The 25150-nt window shown below is 46.0% G+C and overlaps 1 protein-coding gene and 1 pseudogene across 2 annotated transcripts in view; one reads left to right on the top strand and one right to left on the bottom strand.

The window, feature by feature from the left end:
* Positions 1–25150, top strand: part of Gab2 (GRB2 associated binding protein 2) — a 148714-nt gene extending 123564 nt beyond the window's left edge. The window contains exons 3-10 of one of the 2 annotated variants that reach the window (XM_090348502.1): positions 9218–9461; positions 18299–18864; positions 19922–20016; positions 20705–20969; positions 21712–21802; positions 22193–22295; positions 23562–23687; positions 24273–25150. In XM_090348502.1, coding sequence (XP_090204628.1) covers positions 9218–9461; positions 18299–18864; positions 19922–20016; positions 20705–20969; positions 21712–21802; positions 22193–22295; positions 23562–23687; positions 24273–24416 — 1634 coding nt within the window. In that variant the 3' untranslated portion in view covers positions 24417–25150. The remainder of the gene's footprint in view (positions 1–9217; positions 9462–18298; positions 18865–19921; positions 20017–20704; positions 20970–21711; positions 21803–22192; positions 22296–23561; positions 23688–24272) is intronic. The other variant, XM_090348501.1, reaches the window with a different exon arrangement.
* LOC150053549 (alpha-endosulfine pseudogene) lies at positions 335–767 on the bottom strand (annotated as a pseudogene).

Here is a 25150-nt window from a genome sequence, read left to right as displayed (position 1 = left end):
TAGGAATACTTTTTCATGAACTCTAAATTCAAATTTATATTCATCAACTCTCCCACCCCACCCTCTCAATCACACCCACAGGGTTTCATTGAGATTTCTCCCAACAGTTATTTGGGGAAAAAAAAAGGTGAAACAAAACAAGGTCAAAGTCTTGGTGTTCAGGCTAAGGGACTCCATGCGCTTGGAAACCAACAGGCAGAGGCTTCTGCCTCTCCAGCTCACTCCCAAGCCACCACCTGACCCTGGCTGCAAAAGCAGGGAGGGGCAGGAGTCGGCACAGGACCCGGGCGGGTGGGGGGCAGCATCTCAGGATCTGGCAGAGCCCCAGGTGGCATCATTCAACTTGGCCACCCGCAAGCTTGCTGGAGGACTTTCTCTGGGGCAGATCCTGCGGGGCGGGGATGTGGTCACCAGTCACCAGGTTCTTGACTGGTCCTGCACTTGGCAGCTGCCTATTCTTCATCTTGGCTTTGGCCATGTTGTAGTCTCCTGAGTCAAACTATTTTTGCCCTTTCTGGAGTCTCTTCATCAGGAAGTCAGAGCCTCTAGGCTTTTGTCCTAGGCTTGGATATTTGGCCTTTAGCTTTGTCTCCTCAGCTCTCTCAGGAAGAATACCTTCTTTTTCCTGGGTGTCCTGCTTTTCCTCTCCGGTCTCCTCCGCAGGGTTCTCTTCTTGTTTCTGGGACATAGCAGGGCCGGGACTGTGGAGTGTAGGGGGCCCGGGAATTCAACCGGAGAAGGGAAGGGGGAGGGGAGACGGGGACAACCAGCGCTGCTGCTTTGGCTCCTGTCACTATCTATACTAATTTTTAATAGCTTGATCCAGAAATGTTTACTTACTATGCAAATGTGAGTAATAGGAACACAACACAGTAACCATCCAGTTGCCCAGTGCCCTGGTAATTGGATCTCTTGACTTGATGCACACACACACACACACACACACACACACACACACACACACACACACAAATACAACCTTATTTACAATGATACAGCTTTCTTCTGGAACAGAAAAAAGACCCCTGGACTAGGAGATTTGAATTCGAGTTTACTTCTGCATCCTTGGACAAGTTTCTTGTTTTATGGGCCACAGTTTCTTCACTTGTAGATGGGAGATTTAGGGGTAGAGATAGTGACTAATTGAATTCTAGAAACCCTTTCAATTCCAACTTGAAGCAGAGTATGGAGTGGAGCCATTTCGTATTTGTCTTTGGATTTTTGAGTTACTTTTATAATTAGGATATGAACCAGAATATTTTGAGGAATACTCCTTCTTTAAGGAGTATTATGAGGGTGAATTAAAATGACCTCAGGCCCTCAATGCGATCATGCCCTCAGCACTGTTGGTGTGCTTTGATGGTTTAAAATTCTTCCCCCATCTGATCCTCATTTTTCAGTTAACTCCAGGGGGTACTCAGCCCTTAGACTCCTTATCATTCTGTTTTCAAAATTCTTTCACCAGTCATATTCTCTCTGTGAAAAAATTCATCCTACTTCTTGGAATCAAGGATGAGGCAATTGTCATTTATTAAGTGTTTAATAGTTGCTACTTGCAGGCTGGGGATGCAGCAGGGGTGGGGGGGAGAAGGAGAGGGAGAATCACAGAGAACTTGTCTAGCATATTGGAGGCCCTGGATTTGATCCCCAATACCACACACAAAGTACTGGTTGTATTTCATCTCATCAAATCCTTCACATTGCTCTCCAGAGTCGCTATTCTCTTTGGCATTTAACAATGTGAGAAATGAGCTAATGCAAAGACATTCAAAATGTTGTCCAATGATACAAAATTAGTAGTGGATGTTTCAGTAGTGACAGTGTCAAGCACAAACGTGCACTTCAGTGTTCTTTGTGTTGTACACTGTGTTGGCCACAAATAGATGTTATAGAGGGTCAGTGAGAAGGTAGATGGTTTTCAAATTTGTGTTTTTGATGAAACAAAAGGTTTGACAAGTATTTGCTCATTAATTTAGTTTTCAGAGCCTACTTTTCAGAATTAGCAGGGTTGTTAAAAATCAAATCAAAAAATCTCCATCTAAATCTCTGAAAATAAATCTGTGGGATCAGTTCTCCATTTAATGTGAATCTTTGATCTTATGCAAATTCTTCCCTTTGTAAGTGGAGAAAATAAGACCAGGAAGATGAATTGGTATGCCCACATTCACTCAGCCATTTGGCAGTAGACTTGGGCCTGAACCCTCATTCTGTCATTGAACTCTGTGGGAAGTCTTTCCCTTACACAGGTGAAAGAATTAAATCTGAAAACAGTGTTTTAAAAATCTACTATCTAGCTGTGAAACCCCTTAGATCATTACTAATTACTAATTTCTCTGAGAATAAGTTTCTTCATCCTGTGGGGAATGAGGAGAGAATGGCAACAATATCTATCTCACAGGATAGACTAGAAACACATATGCTTAGTTAAATGGCAGCTGTGGCTATTACAGCCAGTATACTTCTCATTAGTCCCCCATATAACATGTGTACGGTGTGTATTGTGACATAAACAGTGATAGTTGCCTTCTAAGCACCCATTATTGGCTTAGAAAGCAAGTTAAACCTTTTGGCCAATCCCAAGGTCTCCTCAGGACCCTGTCGACTCCTAGAATAGAAGCAGTAAGAACAGCTGAGTGCTATGCTTAACGCTTTACATAAAATGATCTCTAATCCTCACAAAGTGTCTGTTATCCCTATTAAGCAAATGAGAATCAAAGGCATTTATTCACATGTCTAAGCCCACAGGGCTAGGTATTAGCAGAGCCAGGCTTTGAATCCAGCCTCGGCTCCAACATGTTCTTTGGTCAACTACTGTTTGGATTCTGCAATGTCCACTGAGGCTTCAGGGTGGGGATTATTTGGGGGACAGGATAAAGATAAAGGCAGCATTGAGATAAGGTAACTAGTCATTAATTGGCCAGTCATCTTTTCCAGAGACTCCTGGCCAGCCTCCTTTCCTGCTCCTGTTATCACCAGCTGTGGATGGCTGCCTGGCCTGGGCCTGGCTCCTTGGCTGAAATCTTAGGAGTTGTCCTAGGAAGGGAGGAGAAGGGTTTGTGAGCTGGGCAGGCTTCCCAGGGGTAGTATAGAAAGAAAGGGGAGTGATTTCACAGGGCACTAAAAAAAAAAAAGCCAAGAAGAAAAGAGAAAATATCAAGCCCTCTTTAAAAGAAAATGAATTGCCTCCGGCATTTATGGGCACTATCACTAGTCTAGACTTAGAGAAAAGCCCAGGCCAGGAGTCTGGAAACCTACATTGACTGACCTTCCTAATGACCCAAGGCACATCAGTGCAACCACCTCGCCGCACAGTATCTATACAGCCCAGCCTCATGTTGTTTAATGTTTTACCTTACTTATGCCATTTTCTCTCCCCTTATAGGATATCAAGCAATAAAAACAAACCCTATCCATGGCTGGGTTATTTTTTTATGATTTTATTTGCATGTGCATGGGTTTGCTTCCACATTCTTTTCTCATTGAACTCTTAAGCCCATGAGAAAGGCTGTCAAGGCATGATGTACTAGTTTCCTCTGTACATGGTCTCCCAACTAATTAACAGCAAACTGGACATGGTTCCTGATTTCCTGGGCTCTCTACACACTCTTGTCTACTCACCAAGTAGTGAGATTTTTATCCCTCTTGGGTCTTTTGATTCCAAACCATGTATCCTTCTTTTAATTAAATTCACATCATCCTAACTGTGCTTGTAAAGTATTGTGACTGTGAACAGTGATTGTAGAGAAGAGGACTGTGATTGTGAACAGTGCAGTTAGAGGAGAATGAAGAAGCACAGGGAGCTAATGAGAGTACAAGGAGAATGACTATACCAACAGCTAGCGCTTCAGTAAGAACTTTGAGTTTTCTGAGTGTTCCGTTTTCCTTCAGAGAGGAGGAAAATAATAGAGGTCAGATGTACTTTATTAGGTTTCCATTAATTTCTTACATACATTTCATAGCTTGTCAAGGACTTTGTGTGTGTATGTGCGTCTGTCAGTCTGTCCTTTTTAAACCATTTAAAAGTGTACAACTCAGGCCAGGAGTGTGGCCTAGTGGTAGAATGCTTGCCTAGCATAAAGCCCTGGGTTCGATTCCTTGTTACCACATACACAGAAAAAGTCAGAAGTGGCCTTGTGGCTCAAGTGGCAGAGCACTAGTCTCAAGCCAAAAGTATCCAACGACAGTACCCAGACCCTGAGTTCAAGCCCCAGGACTGACAAAAGAAGTATACAACTCAATGTTTTTTTAGTAAGTTTACAGAGTTTTACAATCAGCATGATCTAATTTAGGATATTTTTAATCAGCCACCATGAAAACCCTATACTGATTATCAGTCACTTCCCAAACCTCAACATTCCCCTAACATTAAGCAACGATGAATCTACTTTCTGCCTTTGCCTGTTATAGACATTTGATATAAAAGAATGTGGCTTCTTTTCATTTCACAAGAATGTTTTTAAGATTAATACATTTTGTAATTTATGTCAGGACTTTATTTTTACTGCTGAATAATATCCCATTGTACAAGACATGCCACATTTTATTACTTAATGGATCATTTAATGGGCATTGGATTTTTCCACTCTTTAGCTATAAAGAGTAATGCTAAGAATATTCACACACAAGGTATTTTTGTTGACATGTTTATCTAAGCTATACACCTATGAGTGAAACTGATAGATCAAAGGCAATTTCTTTAACTCGCTGAGGAATCGTCAAACTGTTCTTGCAGCTTTTTTTCTCTTGAGATATATACTTCACATACCAGAAATCTCACTCACTTTAAAGTATACATTTCAGAAGATTTTCATATATGGACAAATTATACAACCATCATGAAAGTCCATTTTTAGAAATTTTTCATTGCTCCAGGAAGAAACCACATGGTCATTAGCAGTCACTCTCTGGCCCCACTCCCAGGCATTCTCTCCCTGCAGCTTTCATAGTAAGTTTCATTGTTCCCAGCAGTTCACACAAAGCATGCTTCTTCCAACTTAGCACAGTATTTTTAAATTGTATTTTATTGTTGGGGTAATGTATAGAGTGGTTATAGTTACATTCGTCAGGTAGTGGGTACATTAGTTCTTGAATATTGATACCCTTTCTCATGTTTTTGTCCCCCTTTCCCTCTCACAATCCCTCTCAATCATCTTGTTTTTCCTGTCCTCTTTTCTATTTCAAATAAACATATATACAATATACAATATACATGAGATTAACCATAAGGGAAAAAAGAGAAAAAAATAACTTCATATAGTACATTAAGAACAGCGATCACAAAAGCAAGCCTCTTCTTTCCATATCCTAGAGTTCATTTCGCTTACTCTCATCTTATATGGCCATATGTACATAGCTTTTGAGTTATTGTGATCCTCTCATTGGAGAATCCTAGGTGTAGTATTTTTAAGGTACACATTCATATGGCTCAATAATAGATACCGTTTGTTTAGCCATTCATCAGTTAATAGATACCTGGGCTGTTTCCACTTCAGGACATCATGCATGGCACTCTTGTGTACATCATTATGTAGCTTTTTGGTATGCATGTATTGAGTTTGCTCCTCAGCAGCCTCCCAGGAATGCGGCAGGGACTAGTATCTTTTTCATACCAAGCAACAGAGGCTGTGATTTGTTCACAATAAATAGCAAGCTCAAGTTAGATCCATGAGAAGAGTCAAATCTCTCCATCGTTAATCTAATAATTGTGTTTCTGTTACATGTACCATACCATAGAGCTTTTGTGAAATGTTCCAATAGATTTTGGAAAGTTTTGTGTACAAGCTATGACATGGAGTAATGATCCAGCGATGAACTGTACCAATTCCAGTCCTGAGAATCAGCCCTGATTCCTGATATGCAAACCATCTCCCACTTACAAAAAACAGTTGCCATCTGAAGGGAGCAGCTTCAGTGAGAAAAACAGAGCGCCCAGAATCCTCCCTTCAGCTAACAGGAAAGTGGAGGCAGCCACTCCCCAGAACCTAATCAGTGGCAGACTGGAAACATGACCAGGCGCAGAGTCTCTGGGAAAACCTTAATTCAGAATACTGGTCTGTAGATTGAACTTGGCAATTATTTTTCCTAAGATTAGCAAGAAGACTCTGTATAAAGTTTTGGGTTTTATGGCACTAAGTTAGTTGTACTGAGAATGCTGTAACAAGTTACCATAAACTAGATAACTTAAAACAGTATAAGCATATTCTTTGGCAGTTTCAAAGCTAAATGTTCAAAATGAGGGCATTATAAGTTGTGACTCCCTGTGGGTGCTGTAAGGGACACTATGGTTCTACCTGTCTGCTAACTTCTAGTGGCTGCCAGCAATTCTTGGCATTCTCTACCTGATAGACACCTCATTCTGTTCTGTTTCTTTGTCATCATGTGGTGTTTTTCCTGTGTCTCTTTCTGTCTCTGTTTCCTCTAATAAGCACACTAGTCATTGGACTAGAGTCCATCCTGGACTTTATTCTGAAAGTTGTGTTACTGAGAAAGTAGTGACTTACTGTGCATTGTGTTTTATTTGTTCAGTTGATGAGTATTCTTTGAGTTGTATCACACACTGGGCTTCATACTGAGGACAAAACCATGATGAAAGGGTATAGCCTGCTGTCCAGAATGATGGGAGAGGTTGTCATGTTCCTAGAAATCAGGGAGCAAGGTAAGAAACAAAGTTGAAGAAAGAACCAGGAAAGTGGCTTTACAGAGAGAGCGACGGTGCTTTTTACAGAGAGAGCTTTACAAAGAAAGCATAGTTTGTTAAGTAACCTTAAGAATTAGAGCTGTTGAAAAGTTTGAAGTGGGCAGTGGCATAACCTTGACTTCGCTGTTGAGAAAACAGGGCAGAGACACAGTGACATCTTGGTCTCTGGCTTGGAGAACATTGCAGGGCAATGTTGATGTGCTTCACCGAGTTAGGGAGCACTGAAGTGAGTTTGGGTTGGGGTGACATGGCTGACCCTGAGTTGTGTGTGGACACCTGAGATAGATGGGAGCACATACAGCGGGACATGCAGGCAGAGACATGGGCTGGAGACTAGGATCCTAGAGCTGCCATCACTGGGGTGGTAACTGAAGCTCAGAGGTAGAAAGGATTAGCCAGGGAGAGTTCCTAGGATAAGTATGAAGCTACAGGAGGATCTGGAGCTGGAAGCCGAGGAACATGCCCAGGGGGGAAACACACAGGGTGAGCATGCACATGCGCGCGCACACATACATACAAGCATGCGCAGACCCTGAGACTGAAACTCAAGGCCTGGGGCATTGTCCCCGGCTTTTTTTTTTTTTTTTTTTAAAGCTCCAGGATTGCATTCAGTGGCATTCTACCACTTGAAACATAGCTCCACTAACTGGATTTTTTTGGTGGTTAAATGGAGATAAAGTGTTTCACAGGCTTACCTGCCCTGGCTGGGAATATCTCAGCCCCTTGAGTACCTAGGATTACAGGCATGAGCCACCAGTGCCTAGCTGAAGGCTTTCTTTGTGTACCTTCTGCTGGAGTTTTCTCCAGCAGCAGCTGTGTTCCTCCCCTGGCGCCATGGCTTCTCGGTCCCCTAGTAGAAGCTCTCCCTCTTCCACCATTAGAGAGTTCATCTTGCAAATCTAATGGAGTAATAAAGGCATTGATTCTGTTAACAAACATCCAGGCTACTACTAGACCTGTAATGGGAATTCATTTTAGAGGTCAATACAGCTGTCAGTAGAACCATTTTCCCCAGGGTCCCATTGATGCTTTCTCTCGTACACTGACAGAAGATGTCCTGACCGGCATTGGCAGTGACTAGAGAGAAATTAGTGTGGTGGCACATTAATGAGCTGGTGGTCCTGCCTAAGGCAGTGAGAACAGCAAGACCCGATTGGGTCAGATAACAGAGGAGACCTAGAAAACTAATAGTATTTGAATAACCCTAGAATACTACCATCACCCTCTCTATTTATTGACTAAATTCTGGGACTGTGAGATAACAGCATCATAGTCACAGTTCTCAGAAACCAAGAAAGAGATAGTGTTTATATATTTAAAAAGAAAGAAAGAAAGAAAGAAAGAAAGAAAGAAAGAAAGAAAGAAAGAAAGAAAGAAAGAGCATGGGCCAAAGACTGTTGGTCCCTAGAATAAAACTCAAGAAAGGTTTCAGAGACAGCCGGTCACAGTGGCTCATGCCTGTAATTCTAGCTACTCAAGAGACTGAGATCTGAGAATCATGATTCAAAGCCAGCCCAGGCACTAAAGTCTATGAGACTCTCATCTCCAATTAACCAGTAAAAAAAAAAAAAAACGGAAGTGGCACAGTGGCTCCAAGGTAGGGCAGTAGCTTTGAGCTAAGAGCTCAGGGACAGTGCTCAGGCCCAGAGTTCAAGCCCAAGGACTGACAAAAAAAAAAAAGATTTCAGAGAAACCTTTCAGATTATGAGTTTCCATATGAGTTTGCTAGAATAATAGAGGGCAAACAAAACACAAGCCAAAATAATCACAAAAGGAACTGCTTTGTGCAGGGACTGATGATGCTTCAATGTGCCCTTGTTTATGGGTGGAGAGAAATCAGGAAATCGGTCAGACTGTGAAAAGCCTGGTATGTTATGCTAAGGAATTTGGACTAAGCTCAGAGACGTAGCCAAATGAATAATACCCTGAAGTTAGGTTGTCAAACTGTATGTTATTCTCTGCCCTTAATACCTCACGTCCTTTTTAACAAACATACCAGAAGAGAGTTTGAGATTACAATTACGAGAGGAAAAAGGGACCAGTGGATAGAAGTGAGGAGCAGGGAACATAGCTGTCCTGGGAGGACTCTAAAGAACAGGCCAAAGGAAATGGAGTCCAGTCTGAAAGTACGGCTTCAACCCATGAGTCTTCAGGAAGTAATGCCTCATTTAACAAAGCCAGCAACTTTGCAGAAGCCACCAAGGAGGAGGGAGCTTGGGTACTCACCTGCCTGGGGCCATGGTCATACCTCTGCACCTCATGCAGCTACATGCCCTAGGATGTAGCAGCCCCAGCCCTGTGGTAATAGACCCTGACCTCCAGGCCATTCCAGCAGAGCAGAAGGGAAGGGCATTTTCCAGTCAGGATCACCAGAAGGCACCAGCTGGCTGGCTGGGAGCCAGGTGTGTGAGGGGGAAGACTGCTTCTACTGGGTCCATGCCTCTGCCCTAAACAGTTTTTCTTCCTTTGACAAACCGTTCTTTCCTTTTTAACTCACGGAGCTGCTTCTTCTTCTCACAGACTCCCTGAGAAACATTTCCTCAGCCAGTCATGGCCCACGCTCTTCTCCAGCCGAACTCAGCAGCTCCAGCCAGCACCTGCTACGAGAACGGAAGTCCTCAGCCCCCTCACACTCCAGCCAGCCCACTCTGTTCACGTTCGAGTCCCCCATGTCAAACCACATGCAGCCAGCTTTGTCCACCAGTGCACCTCAAGAGTATCTCTACTTGCACCAGTGCCTCAGCCGGAGAACAGAAAATGCGAGGTAGGAGAGGCGTGAACACTGTTGGGTAAATGAATACCTACAGGGCCCACTACTTCTCAGTCTGTTTTTTGGTTTTAAAGACAAGGAAGATAGTACATGTTTACAGGTAAACAAACACATGTATAACAAAACCACTGTTGTCTCTGTCACCTTCACATTTTATCATCTATATTGCTATAAAGTGATAACTGGCTTCCAGAAAAACCTCTAGATATAAAAACATCATGCCCTAAAAAGTTGATATGAGGGTAAACGACATTAAGAGCTAGACTTTCAGAAGTCCTGAATAACAGAGCCAAATGTTTGTTAGCCATGCAAGTATAACTACAGAAGATTACCACTGCTGAGCAAAGTCCATGTCTCACTTAGTGCTGGTGCTGTCCTGTCCACTGTTCCATTTGTGGCTATTTAAATTTAGTAAAGTTAACATCAGTTCTTGTGCCAGCCTGAGTTAGATGCTCAGTCTCCTGTGGCGTTTGGCTAGGACTGGACAGTATTGATTTGTATTTCTTTCATTTTCATCATCACAGAGCTTTCTTCTCCTCCTCCTCCTCCCCTTCCTCTTCTTCCTCCTGTCCTGGGGCTTAAACTCAGGACAGTGTGCTTGGCCACTTTTGCTTAAGGCTAACGCTCTGCCACTTGAGTCCCAGCTTTTTCTGTGTATATGGTACCAAGGAATGAAACTCACAGCTTTGTGCATGCTAAACAAGCACTCTATCACTAGGCTACACTCCTGGCCCATAATCACAGAGCTTTCTAGAACAGTAAGTCTAGAATATAATGCTTTTTGTTGTTTTTGGCAGTTGTGGGCAGTGTCCCTGAGCTCTTCAGCTCAAGGCTAGTGAACTACCCCTTTAAGCCACAGGGACACTTGTGGTTTTCTGTTGGCTCATTGGAGGGAAGAGTCTCATGGACTTTCCTGCCCAGACTAGCTTTAAACTGTGATTCTCAGATGTCAGCCTCCGGAGTAGCTAGTATTACAAGCATGAGCCATCAGCATCCAGCTTCAATTAACCTCTAATTTATTCATCTCTAAAATGGAAATCATAGGTCAATAACTGGAAAATACTAAGCAGCCAAGTATTGGGGTGAGTACCTACGCGTTCCTCGTGGGCCCATCCCACTGCTATGTCTATGATCATCTGGGAGCAGAGAATATAAGATCTCAAAATTCTAATACCAAGCCATGCATAAGTGGCTTATGCCTGTAATTTTCACTAGTCACGAAGCTAAGATCTGAGGATTTCAGTTCAAAGCCAGCGTGGGCAGCAAAGTCTGTGAGACACTTATTCTAATTATCAAAAAGCCAGATATGAAGCTGTGGCTCAAATGGTAGAAAGCCAGTCTTCAGAATCAAGCAAAAGTATAGGCCCTTAGTTCAAACCTCAGCACCAAAACAAAAAAAAGGGGGGGGGTTTAACTCTCAAAAGTCTAATAATGCCAAGTGTTGGTAAAGTTTTGTACTGGGTTTCATCTTGCACTCTGGCATTTCAAAACATACTAGGTGCTCTAGAAAAAGCAATGCTAGGACCAGGAGTTTGGCCTACTGGTAGAGTGCTTGCCTAGCATGCATGAAAGCCTGGGTTCAATTCCTTGGTACCACATACGTAGAAAAAAAGCCAAAAATGGTGCTGAGGCTCAAGTGGTAGAGCTCTAGCCTTGAGAAAGCCCAAAGACAGTGCTCAGGCCCTGAGCTCAAGGCCAGACTGGCAAAAAGAAAAAAGAAAAGAAAAAGAAAAAGCAGTGCTACTATACAAGTCACGTTACAAAGCAGTTTTTTTATGTTACTTATCTCATATGATTTCCAAAGTAATTGCTGAATTTCCTTTTGTGTAGGGACTATCAAGAGAGATCAGTTCATCTAGCTCTTCCTAGCAGGACCAAACATAAATATACCACAACGAATTACTCTTTTTAGGAATGTGTGTGTGTGTGTGTGTGTGTGTGTGTGTGTGTGTGTGTGTGTGCGTGCGTGTTTACGTTTACCAGTCTTGGCACTTGAACTCATGGCGTGGGCTTGGTCCACATACTTTTTTTTGCTCAAAGCTAGTGCTCTACAAATGGAGCCATAGCTTCACTTACAGCTTTTTTTGTAGTTAATTGGAGATAAGAATCTCACAGGTGTTTCTGCCTAGGCTGGTTTAGAACCATGATCCTCAGGTCTCAGCTTTTTGAGTAGCTAGGATTATAGGCATGAGCCATGGCCACCCAGTGGGCCTTCTATCTGTATACCCTCTTTTTCATTTATTTTTTTTCTTCATATATATTTTTTCTCTTTTTCATTTATGAGGGGACCTGAAACAACTTACATAAAAGTATGTTATCATTACTGTCCTTCAAGTACTGGACAATGCATATTCCTACTAAAATAACTCATTTACAAAATTCAGGTAAAGGGAAGTCAGTGTTCAGGAAAATTTTGGTTTTTCTTCCAAAATACATAAAGTTGAACTGGAAGGGTAAAAATCAAGTTCTTTTGTCATTGAAAACAAATTAGCTTTGCCATACTTATTTTTGCCCTCCAGCCGTGGGGCTTTATTCCAGATTGTAGCTAGTGTCTGACTGCTCATTTCAAGACAGCTTTTGGACCTGTTACAGTGATACACTGAGACTGTGCACATACCTTGAGAAGCGGTAATTCTGGAACCATCAATAGTTCCTTGTCAGTATTCAAGTAATAGTTTGTTTGACCTTGCTTAACCCTATTATCTCCTTATGGGCTTCAGAATAGGGGGTGAGGAAGGAAGGATTTAACCACCTTAAGCAGCTTAGGAGAAAAGGTGGAGCAAGTGTCGTAAATTTCTATAAGAGGAGTTAACTCAGGCTGGGAGTGTGGCCTAGTGGTAGAATGCTTGCCTGGCATTCATGAAGCCCTGGGTTTCATTTCTTGGTTCCACATATACAGAAAAATCTGGAAGTGGTGCTGTGGCACAAGTGGTAGAGCACTAGCCTTGAGAAAGCTCAAGGACAGTGAGTGCCTAGGCCTTGAATTGAAACCCCAGTACTGGCAGAAAAAAAAGGAGTTAATTCTCTGGTTGATGCCTTTTGTGCAATTTCAAGTGATGAGATGCCAACTTTACTGACCCTGCAGCAGTATTCTACAGCAAGATAGTGGTCAGAATTGTGAGAGTGAAATTTACCCGCGGCTTCCCCTGACTCATTCAGCAGTAGCTTTAATTGACCAAAGGCAAAATCAACAACTTTTAGTTAAACTTAATTTCACAAACGCAACACTGCTCTTAAACTGTAGGGAAAGGTGGATGGAGCTCACAATTGCAACCAGTGGGATAGAGACAAAATCCTCTCAATCTCTTAAAGATTGTGACACCTGGCTTGGAATTTGGCCTAGTGGTAGAGTGCTTGCCTAGCATGCACAAAGACTAGGGTTCAATTCCCCTGTACCACATACATAGAAAAGGCAGAAGTGGTGCTGTGGCTCAGGTGGTTAGAGCTCTAACCTTGAGGAAGCCCAAGGACAGTGTTCAGGCCCTGAGTCCAAGCCCTGAGACTGCAAAAATAAATAAATAAATATAAGATTGTGACACTACTCTTTCCTCATAAAAAGCCTAGGTTTGGGCCATCCCAAAGGCAGGAAGATGGTGTCACAAAGTGACAAAAGTACTTATAAGTACTTATATATTCGATTTCTTTTAAGTGGGAAATTGACCCATTAAAAATAAAACTGGAAGCCAGGTACCAGTGGCTCACGCCTGTAATCCCAACTACTCAGGAGTCTGAGATCTGAGGGACATGATTCAAAGCCAGCCTGGGTAGGAAAGTCCATGGTACTCTTATCCCCAATAAACTACTCAGAAAAAGCCAGAAGTGGTGCTGTGGCTCAAGTGGCAGAGCACTAGTCTTGAGCACAAAGAGGCTCAGGGACAGTGGCCAGGCTCTGAATTTCAAGCCCCAGGACTAGCAAAAAATAAAACTGGAGTTAGGCACTGGTATCTCATGTCTGTAATCAGGAGGCTGAAATCTGAGAATTGCAGTTCAGAGTTAAGCCTGGACAGGAAAGCTCACACACACATACATATATACACATGCGTGTGCGTGTGTCCGCACGGTGTGTGTGTGTGTGTGTGTGTGTGTGTGTGTGTGTGTGTGTGTAGGCAACTACTTCTAAAAGCCATAGGAAAGTTTTGGAATAGTACTAAGGTCAAAGCATAAATGCAAGAGGTATGACAGCCTCACTGAGCCAGCAGCCAGCAGCTGGAAATAGGCAGGATCAATGCAGTGCACTGCACTGGCTTGAGCAGGTGTTTCCTCCCAAGCTGCTTTCCACGTCCAGTGAGTTCCCCTGCACACAGGATCTTCCCATACCAGTGCTGTTGCTATTGACCCTTTTCCTCATCTGACATTTGCGGGTACTCTGGGTCTCTCAGAATTGTTGAAGGATGTAAAGAGACATCCCACTAATGTACCAAAATTGCATCCTGCTTCTTTTATGATGTCTCCATTAACAGCCCACAGGTCTGCTTCCAAGCATCTAGCCATAGAAGCATCTCAGCATGTTGTGGTAACAGGCCTCAGTTCTGATCTGAAGCAAAAGTAAGAAATGTCACAGGGCTTCCCTCTTCTGATTCGTTCCCAAAAGGAAAATCAGGGTACAGACCAAGAAGGTTCCATTGTTCAGCTACTTTTCCCTACGTTCTGAAGTAATGGTCTACCCACCCCACTCCCATCCCCTGCTCTGCCTCAGTATCATCTGCCCTCTGCCTTCTAGAACACATGGTCTGAGGCACAGGCAAAAATGATGAGCACAAGGCGGGGCATTATGATAGAGCCCTGACGTGCTAGGAGAACATGGAGGAAGAGGGGATCAACGTGAGAAGGAGCTCCAGGGACCTGTATGTCTTTGTACTTAAGACTTGGTATGAAGTTTTGTAGCAGCGGGGAGCCACGTTGGGGATGAATGAGTAGTTCTCTGAGCAAGAATAGAGAGGTTAGAGTGGAGGACAGCTTGGTCCTCAGTTTCCTAAACAGAAAGGTGTCAGTCTTCTGCTTCAAAGGGTTTAGGCCCTGCCCAGGGAAAGAAAAGTGCCACTGCACTTTCTCTATTCATTTGTTTATATAATCACACACTTGTTTGCTCACTCAGTCAATATTCATTATTTACTTTGTGATAAAGCAATCTATATGCTGAAGTCGAAAGACATGTTTTGTTCCTCAAGGAAGTCACAGCTTGTGGAAGAGACAAGTAATGATGGTACAGTATACAGACACAGCTGCCACCTGTCCAGGAACAGTTAAGCAATTGATTATTTTTGCACAGAGGTTGAGCACGTAAGAAAAAGCTACAAGAGGTGGGGTGGGAGCTGAGTTGGAAGGATGAAGTAAGAAGCTCCCGAGGCCAACCTGTAATCCCAGCACTAACCAGGCTGAGGCAGGAGGATCTTGAGTTTGGGTTTGAGGCCAGTCTGGGCTAAACAGTATGAAACCCTGTCTGAACCCAAAACCTCCCCCACACAGCAAACATAAAAGCACAGCAGAGCCAAGGCTGGACTCAGTAGAGCCTGCTGGAGGCACTCATTCTAGAATAGGAAGGTGCTCCAAGGAGAAAATGACAGTGTTGATGATATTTGAGTGGGGAAATTGGGAAAGTATCAAGAGGATATAGAAGAGCCAGAGGTCCTGTGAAGGTGCAAAGGAGACTAGTGAATAGCCCTATCATTAATCCGGAAGCAAACTCAAGGAACTGGACTAGGATAGATTCGGTGGGATTTGACCGGTTAGCGAGAAATAAGAATGTAGGCAACTCCTCTAGTTTTGGTTTCCCAAAGCAGGAGTGTCAAGAGCAGAAATAGACTTCAGAGCTGCATGCTGGTGCCTCATCCTTGTAATGCTAGCTACTTCACTGAGGTCTGATGCTTGCGATTCAAAGTCACCTTGAACAGGAAAGTCCATGAGACTCTTATCTCCAGTTAGCCACCAACAAGCCAAAAGTGAAGCTGTGGCTTAAGCGTTAGAGCCCTAGCCTTGAGTGAAAAAGAAAATCCCAGTACTGGCACAGAAAGAGGGGAGGGAGGAAGGGAGGGATGGGAAGAGAGGAAGGAAGGAAGGAAGGAAGGACGGGCGGAAGGAAGGAAGGAAAGGAGGGAGGGAGGGAGGGCCCAAGCTTCAGGAGATCAGCAACACATCTGTTCTGGACTGTAGTCACCTACGCCCTCACCCCAGCTCCTGCCCCCAGCTCCTGCCCCCACCCCACCCCCATTCCTACCTAAAATCCTTCAGAGGCTTCCTGCCTAGCCCCACCCCCACCCATCTCTCAGCTCTGTTTGTTTTCTCTTTAATTTCTGAAAGAGCTAAAGATGAATCCCAGGGTCTCACACATTCAGGCAAGTGCGCTATCACTTAGCTACATCCCAGGCTCATTTAACTTTCTTAATTGAAAAACTCACATTGTGTGATTTTTATTGTATTGTTATGTTTTAAGGTAGAACTACATTGCTGAGTGGTTAAACCTAGGCACTTAGTAATCACAGTACATGTTGTCATTTTTGTGGTTAGTGTGTAGCATTCTGCATTTTTTAAGAATTCGCTGTATTTTCATTAACTATATGACACAGTTGTTCTCTGGAAAAACTTATCCCTCCTGACTGTAATCATATGTCCAACATCTCCCCCTTCCCTTGTCCATCCCAGCTTCTAGTCACCACCATTATACTCTGTTTCTGTGAGATCATCTTGTCTAGATTCCACATGAGTGAGATCATACAGCCTTTGTCTTTCTCTCAGCCTTACCTTCTAACACACTTCCTCCAGCCTGAGCAGCTCGCAGATCCTGTGTTCTGCATCCTTACTCCTCCAACCAGAATGTCTCCTCTTTGTCCCGTTGCTCTTCCTTTCAGGCACACTCAGAGGTTCATCTCTGAAGAAGCCTTCCCTGCCATTCACTTCACCCATGACTGTGACACCCCATGCAGCGATGGTGGCAGCCCTGTGTCCATTGTGCCTCGATAGGAATGGGGGGCATCAGTAAATGTTGATTAAAGAAATGGATCCAGAGAGGAACAACCAGAAGAAAGTTGGAAATTCCAAAATACAAAATGAAAAGCACCAAAGAGAAGTTGGAATAGTTTATGTTTAACATGGACTCCCTTGTCCTCTTCTCTGAGTACTTTATGTAAGAACTCAATGTGCAGTTATATCTAAGCCAAGCTGTTGGCTTGGTTATATATGAGGAAAATAGACTAGAGGGGAAGAGAAAATATGGAGGCCTGGTGAAGGTTTAGAGGCTGAAATGAGCCTCTAGCCATAGAGGCTCTAGAGGCTCAAGAGTCGTTAAGTGGGAAGGAGCCTGCATTCCTGGTTGTCTTCCTCCTTCTGTATTTCTAGGTCCTGTTTTCTACCACCACCTGGTGGCTGCATGCTTAAATAACAAGCTCCAGCCTGAGCTGGGGAGCTCCTGTAAGGCAGTTCTAAGGAGTAACCTTGGAGGATTCTGTCACTACTGCCCTCATCCTTATCCAACCCTCACGCCTACCCGCAAGGAGATGTATGTGTAGGATATGGATCTTACTCTGGCAAGAGGCTCCAAAAAATTGTTATAGCATTCCTTAACAACAACAACAACAAAAAACCCTCTGGCCTCCAGAATGTTATTAAGGGAATGATTCAGAAGGGGGCAAAAGGGGTGGGGGAGACAAGGGAAGAGGTGACACTGTTCAAAAGGAAATGTACTCATTACCTGACCTATGTAACTGTAACTCCTCTGTTACACCACCCTAACTATAAAATTAAAAAAAAAAAAACCTGAATCCCTACTGCTCAGAATGTCACCCTCCAGTTTCCCAGAGTATTTATGCAGGACACAGAATCCAGTGTGAAAATCAAGTTTAGAGTCTTAGATGGAGACCCAGCAGGTGGCACCTGGGAGAGACAGGTCAGAGGCCAGGCTTTGCTGTCACACCAGTTACCATCTGACTGCTCTCCTGACTGCCAACCGTAATTATTTTTTGATGATCAAATCTTTTCTGTCTTTAATATAGTTCCCGAACAGGAGCTCCTACATTATATTAAGAGTTCTGAAAAGACCTAAATGCTTGGCAGCAACCATAATACATGATAGAAAGTAAATCTAAAGTTCTTTATAATATAGACATTACTACCTGTGAGCTGGTTTATATCACAGTAGGAAAACTTGAGATCCAGGGAGAGAAGAGAAAAATGACTTGCTTGGTTTTTCTTTTTGTCACAAACTGAAGTGTTCTTTTCTATTTGAATAGCCATACTATTAAAATATGTGTTCTATGGTAATTAAAAAAATGATCAGGTAGGGCTGGGAGTTTTGCCTAGTGGTTAAAGTGTTTGCCTAGCATGCACGAAGATCCGGGTTCGATTCCTCGGTACCACATACATAGAAAAAAGCCGGAAGTGGTGCTGAGGCTCAAGTGGTAGAGCTCTAGCCTTGAGAAAGTCCAAGGACAGTGCTCAGGCCCTGAGCTCAAGCCCAGGACAGGCAAAAAAAAAAAAAAAGATCAGGTAGTATAACTGGCTTGTTGATCTGTGGAGGGGGCGGTGGAGATCCACCCAGCACTGAGACTAAGCCTGCTATTGACAGCCATTTGGGGCCAGGGGATAAAGGTTGACATTGTAAGAACATACAGTAGCATCTAGTTTCTAGACATTCTTTGCTGCAGCTGCAGACATCTAAACTGCAGTTCCATAGTACAGGTGCCTTGCCCTAGGCTCACACGGCTAGCTCATGGAAGATCCTAGGTAAACCTCAGATCTTCAGCCCGAGGTTCCCATACCTAAGTAGCTGTGCTGGCTTTGAATGTCCCCAGGGCAGGCCTGCCCCCCTCTCACTGCAGCCTTACCCTCTTCTCTTCTAGGAGTGCCAGCTTCTCTCAGGGCACGCGGCAGAAGAGTGATACGGCTGTGCAGAAGCTTGCCCAGGGTAACGGACACTGCGTCAATGGGGTCAGTGGTCAAGTCCATGGCTTCTACAGCCTTCCCAAGCCGAGCCGGCACAATACAGAATTCAGAGACAGTACTTACGACCTCCCTCGGAGCCATGGCCACACCAAGGGCAGCCTCACTGGGTCGGAGACAGACAATGATGACGTGTATACCTTTAAGACGCCCAGCAACACCCTGTGCCGGGAGTTTGGGGACCTTCTAGTGGACAATATGGATGTTCCAACCACCCCTCTCTCAGCCTACCAGATCCCCAGGACATTCACACTGGACAGGAACCACAACGCCATGGCAGTGGCCACTCCTGGGGACTCAGCCATAGCTCCCCCACCCCGGCCACCAAAGCCAAGTCAGCCAGAGACTCCTCGATGGGGCAGTCCTCAGCAGAGACCTCCAGTGGGTGAAAACAGCAGATCTGTTGCGGCTACCATCCCCAGGCGCAACACCCTCCCTGCCATGGACAACAGCAGACTCCACCGAGGTCAGTCGAGCCTTCCGGGAGCAAGAGGGAGGGAAACGGGGTCCCGTGCAGGCGGCCCCAGAGCATGTTAGCCCCTGGTCATCCAGAGCCTAGCGAAACAAGGACACCTAGGTCACGGGTTGAAGTTGAGCCATCTTCTGTACTGTCCCTCTGCCCACTGGTCCTCCAGCCATGACTGTGAAACCCATCGTAGCAAAACTGTTGCCAACCATCTTGGAGAATGTGATATTCTAAGGGTCTAGAATATTTGTAACTGCAAGTGTCTGTCACGGGTTTAGAAATCCCAATCATAGTATTTTATTCATTGAATACTTGCAAGCAGAGATTTAAAAGGTAAATTTAGAAGACCATTCCAGAGCTTGAGCCAAATCCGTGTAGATTCACTAATGAAACAAATTGAAGTGTTTCGAATGTTGCACAGCCACACTAGAATCTCTGGCTGAAGCCCTGAAATCCTTGTCACTCGTTTATACAGTACATGCCAATTCTGCACCTATCCTCCATTTCACTAAAACCAGAACACTCACTGTCATTCCTTTCATTTAGCATCTTTAGAGCTTGCATAGCCTCCTCACCCATCCTGTGGTGTAAGCCAGGCAGTGTATGGAGGGACAGAGATTTGTCATCTCTATTCCACACAAAGCCTGTAGTGACTCAGGATTCCAGAGTGAATAGCAACAAAGATGAGGCTCAGGCCTAGGGTCTGCCATTCAGTCTATATTTGAGCAATGACCCTGTTTTGCAACCAGGATAAGACATGACTGGGAAAAGAAAGACATGTCTCAGTAAGTACAAGTATCACTGCTATAGTGCTCACAGAGCTCAGGAGTGGGAGTCCCAGGAGGGGTACACTGTGAGGCCAGAGGTAAGGAAGGACTCCACACTGCAGTAGGCTTGGCCTAGGAAGAGTCTCGGCACTAAAGGAGGCTGGATTCATAGCATTACATGCCCCTCTGGTGGGGAGGAGAACCTGTGGATTACCAGCCCTGCTGGAAGGGAATGGGAAGTCAGCATGTGGATTGACAGGAGACATCCCATCTTCTTTCTGCTGTCACAGCTTCTTCCTGTGAGACATACGAGTACCCCTCTCGTGGTGTGGAATGTACAGGCCGGTCTGCAGAGTCCATGAGTGAAGGAGTCAGTCCTTTCCTGGTAAGTGGGATCAGGCCATTCAAAGGGAATGGGCTGGAGCCCATGGAACTGAGAGCACAGCCCAGCCGTGATGAGATGGCATCTCCCTGGGGACTCTGCCTAAGTTCAGAAGCTTAGGTTTTGACAAGTATCACAGAAGAACCCTGGTCAGGATGCCACCATCCTGCATTCCAAGGCTTACCAAACCCCTGGTTAAACAGAGGGGGTGTAGAATACAGTGGCTCAGGTAGAGCTCAAGAGGAGAGATGCTGCAGAGTGAAGGACTGAGCAGGTAGGCTTAGTTTTAAGCCTGCTGAGAGACAAGAAGTTGGGTATTGAAGCAGGTGCAGCTCAACCTGATGACCCAGTGGAGAGGGGAGGAATGCCACACAGGTTGGTGGTCACCAAGGTGCCTGGGAGTGTGCCACAGGCCCTGCATGCTGGCCAGGGATGCACACCGGGACCAGGTGTGCTCCTTTCCCTAGGGAGGGTCTTGCTGCTCACCTGCCAGGCGAGAATCTGGGGCAACCAAGGATGAATGGATGGGTAGACTGACCTTCAATAGAGATGGGTCCCAGAGGTCAGGAAAGACCTCATGTCCCCACACCTCCCAGTCTCCTCTCTAGCTAACCCACTGGGACAGTTTGCTCTGTGCAGTCTCTCACCTTTCTTTCTGGTGACAACTATTTCTCATGTTCCCTCTCTCTAGCCAGGGAAAACTATTGTGGGCCGCTCAGACAGTGCCAGTTCTGAAGACAACTATGTGCCCATGAACCCAGGTTCTTCCACTCTGCTGGCCATGGAGCGGGCAGGGGACAATTCCCAGAGTGTCTACATCCCCATGAGCCCAGGGCCCCATCACTTTGACCCGCTGGCCTACCCAGCCACAGCCCTTCCTCTGCACAGAGGCCCCAGCCGAGGAAATGAGATCCAGCCACCCCCTGTCAACCGCAACCTTAAGCCTGACCGGAAAGGTAAGTCCCATCCCTGAACCACTTACAAGGGCTTAAAGGTCAGGTGAAGATTGGACTGGGTGTGGGTATTCAAATAATCTGAATTCTTTGAGCCTGTTGGTTTAGAAAGACAGTGTATGTCATCCCTAGCAGAAAATGCACTGGTTTACATGAAAACCAGAAAGGAATGCTAGACTCTCTGCTGGCTTTGGCTGCATAGGATTCAACAGTAGGAGTAGGATTAACTGGGCAGAGATGGAGCCAAGATTTCACATCTGCGCCTGGTGCTGTAGTTTATTCCCTGCTACTTTTGGACAAAGCTGTGCAGTCAGGCAACCATCTCCAATAGTCTTTTTTTTTTTTTTTTTTTTTGCTAGTCCTGGGCTTGAGCTCAGAGCCTGAGCACTGTCCTTGGACTTTCTCAAGGCTAGAGCTCTACCACTTGAGCCTCAGCAGCACTTCCGGCTTTTGGCTATGTATGTGGTACTGAGGAATCAAATCTGGGTCTTTATGCATGCTAGGCAAGCACTCTACCACTAGGTAGAGGGCCAAACTCCCGGCCCTCCAATTAGTCTCTTGTGTATAAACAAAAGCCTTTGGATTTTAAATGCAGATTCAACCAAGGCACATCAAAAACGAGTGCATGTGGTAGCGCATATGGTCCTGTAAGCAGTTCCTGGCAGGTAGTAAAAACCCTTTATACCCTATGTGACTGTGAAGGCATTTCTGCAATACATGATCACTGGCTCTGTACCTGTTCTAGCAAAGCCAACACCCCTGGACTTGAGAAACAACGCTGTCATCGATGAGCTCCCATTCAAGTCACCTGTCACCAAGTCTTGGTCCAGAGTCAAGTAAGTGTCTATGGAAGCGGTAGGGTCTCTGGCCTGGAGGACAGCTAATGTGATCAGCAGGGTAGGTTTTCTGGCAAAAGTCCACGGTCAGTTGGCTCTTTTGCTTCTAAACCAGTGGCAAGACCGAAACCTCGTGGTGGGAAGAAGGTAAGCCTCCGCAGGCAGGCGGGCTGTCCCACATGCCCATCATTTTCAGGCAGCAGCCAGAGCCGGCCTTACAGTCTCCTTGGCATCTCTCATTCCGCCCAGCATAATTGTTATCACTTCCACTCATTATCTGTAAGGGGGGAAAATGTACTCCTACCATGACCTAGATCTGAGAATGGGGGGGGGGGGGGGGGCAGGGTGTCAGGGCACCCCATGAGTCATACTGTCTTCTTCCTACAACAGCCGCTCCTTTAACTCCAGCTCTTCCCAGTACTGCCGCCCCATCTCCACCCAGAGCATCACCAGCACAGACTCGGGAGACAGTGAGGAGAATTATGTCCCCATGGTGAGTCCTTTCCAGGAAAGGCTTTTATTGTTGGGGTAGGTAGAGCAGGGGTTACAGTTACATTCACCAGGGAGCAGGGGATGAAGACATGAGAAGTAAACTGCACCGTTTCCCTCCCCCCGCCCCCACCCCCACCTTTTTTTTTTTTTTTTTTAAACCGGTCCTGGGGCTTGACTTCAAGGTCTGAGCTCTCCACTTGAAACACAACACCTGAGCTCGACCTCTTGAGCCACAGCACCACTTCCGGCTCTTCTACGTGGTACCGAGGAATTGAACCCGGGTCTTCGTGCATGTTAGGCAAGCACTGTTACCACTAGGCCAAACTCCCAGCCCAAAGACTATCAGTGTTGAGAACCCACTTCTCTGTTGTGTGCTTCCCAGCTTACTTTCTCAGCCTAGGAACCACCTGCGCTGCTTTGTGGCTTAGCCGCTGGTGCAGACCCTTCTAGAGTTCGTGTCTCATCACCTTGACACAGCTCTAAAGCTGGTGACATGAAGGCTGTCCTTACAGCAGCAGTCTTGGAGACATGCTCCCCGCCCCCCCCCCCCGTAGTATAATGTAAGGTTTCTCCAATTTTTGCTGAAAAAGCTACAGCTCTCTCACACCTGGTTTGCCTGAATTCCCAGTTACTCAGAAGGCAGCTATTAGTCAAGGCCTAAAGTCAGAGCCTACCTTAACAGCCTAATCAAATGGGCTGCTGGCTCACATGCGGCCTTGCTCACCGTAGTGCTCTACAAAGGTCAAACCTAAAGGTGTCCCAAAAAGCTAGAAACAGGACTGTCACCTTTTAGAAAGCTCTGGGTGGGAGGTCTCCCCTAGAGCAGGCTGAAGACTGGACCCCTGGTGACTGTTGAGGCCTCAAGCACTAGGCAGAGTGCTCCAACATGCTGCATTAGTGAGGGGCATTCCAGAGGACAGGGGCAGCTCGAGGAATCTCGGCTGCCTCTAGTGCCAGATCAAAATCCCCTTCTCAGAAGCCACAGCTGGGTCTCGGTGAGAGACCTGCGCATGGGGCTTGACTTCAGGCTCTGAACGCAGGGCGGCACAGTGCGTGGGATATCTTGGGCCTCGGTGTCACAGCCATTCTGGGACAGTACTTTGCTTCTAAGCCACTGGTTTTAACCGGGTACGCATTAACACCTACCTCTCGGGACTGGTAGGAACATGGAGGCATAGTGGCTGGCACAGTAGAACACAGAGCAGCAGCTCGTCTTCTTGCTGGTTGGTCTATTTCTAAATGGTTTTTTCTCCTCTTTGGGATACAGCAAAACCCCGTGTCTGCATCCCCCGTTCCCAGCGGCACCAACAGTCCAGCTCCTAAGAAGAGCACTGGCAGTGTTGATTACCTGGCCCTGGACTTCCAGCCAGGCTCTCCAAGCCCTCATCGCAAGGTGGGTGGGATGGGGTGGGGGAAGGTGGGCAGAAAGGTGAAGGTACCCTCTCCCACTGTGTGATTAGCTGGCTCTCTTGTTGGGGCCTGGAAGGATCCTTTTTCCCAGCAGATTTTTCCTTGGGCCATAGCTCAACCCATCTTCCATGCATTGAGAGGAGCAGTCACTGTTGCTGTGCAGATTTGCCCAAGAGTAACATGCCCAAAACATGGTGATCCGGCCTCCCGTGAATCTGTTATCTAAATGAAGCATAAACCCCGTCCAGGCTATAGGGTGTGAGGTTTCACCCCAATATAGCTCCCCTCTGTGGTATGGGTGAAGGGAGACCACCACCAAAAGCTCATCCCCAAAACTAAGCCAAGTATTCTGTTCGGTTGAGTGGCCAAAGGATGTCAACCATGAGGGCCTGTCTGCCAAGACTAAGGAAGGTCCTCAGAACTGGAGAGTCGGGGCTGTGTCTTATAGGCCGAGGGTTTGGATCTCACTTGAAAGCCCACACTCCACAAAGACAAAAGGTCCTAGCAGCTAGTCACTGGCTACTTCTTGGCCTGTCTCTTCCTTATCTCATTCGCTTTATCTCCTCAGCCATCCACATCATCTGTCACTTCAGACGAGAAGGTGGACTACGTTCAAGTGGATAAGGAGAAGACCCAGGCCCTGCAGAACACCATGCAGGAGTGGACAGATGTGCGGCAGTCCTCAGAGCCATCCAAGGGCGCCAAGCTGTGATGAGGGGACCCCTGAGCTTAGAGCGGCCAAGAAGCGACTGGAAGCTGGCTCCTCTCACTTCCACTCCCTCCCCCCCCCACTCCCACCCTTCAAGTACTCCATGTCAGGAACCCTGGAGGTAAGGGCCTGATGGAGGCACCTCCTCTGCCGCTTGGGGCATGTCCACAGTGACTTCTATCCATTGTGACAGCGTCTTTGCCCACCTTAGTTAGGAGCTGTTGTCAAAAGCCTCCTCCTGACCTCGGGGCTGCCTATCTACTGCCTGCACCCTTGGAGGGAAGGGATAGGACTCCGAGCCAGACTCCACCCACCTCACATTTGGCCACAGGCCTCCAGCCTTTTCCTTCCCTCTGGGCTATCTCTCCAGTCCTGGAGGACAATCCAACGACCCGATCAAAGTGGACACGGACTTTTATCATCGGTATGGTTATGGCCAGGGCACCAAACGATGGAGTGGTTAAGAGTAAGGGTCAGAGGTGGTCTAAAGGGCCAAGGGTAGCTGATACCTGCAGGGTCCCCTGCCTTCAGACCAAGGTTGTGGAACGAATGGCAGAAGGACAAGACTGACAGGCAGTAAGGAATAAGGTACGAGGCTTGGTGTGACAAGGACACCATACAGCCAGGGATCCAGAACTGGTGCTACAGGCACACTCTGGGACAGGGGGAGGGGGGCTAGAGGTGGTGACGCCAGGGCTGGGGGACAGGGATAGGATGTGAAAGGCATGGAGCCAAGC

This window comes from Megascapheus bottae, chromosome 16, assembly GCF_031878675.1.
Source record: "Megascapheus bottae isolate mThoBot1 chromosome 16, mThoBot2.hap1, whole genome shotgun sequence".
In the NCBI taxonomy this organism is placed as follows: Eukaryota; Metazoa; Chordata; class Mammalia; order Rodentia; family Geomyidae; genus Megascapheus; species Megascapheus bottae.
The sequence above is the reverse complement of the archived record's forward strand: the minus strand, read 5'-3'. Positions and strand labels throughout refer to the sequence as shown.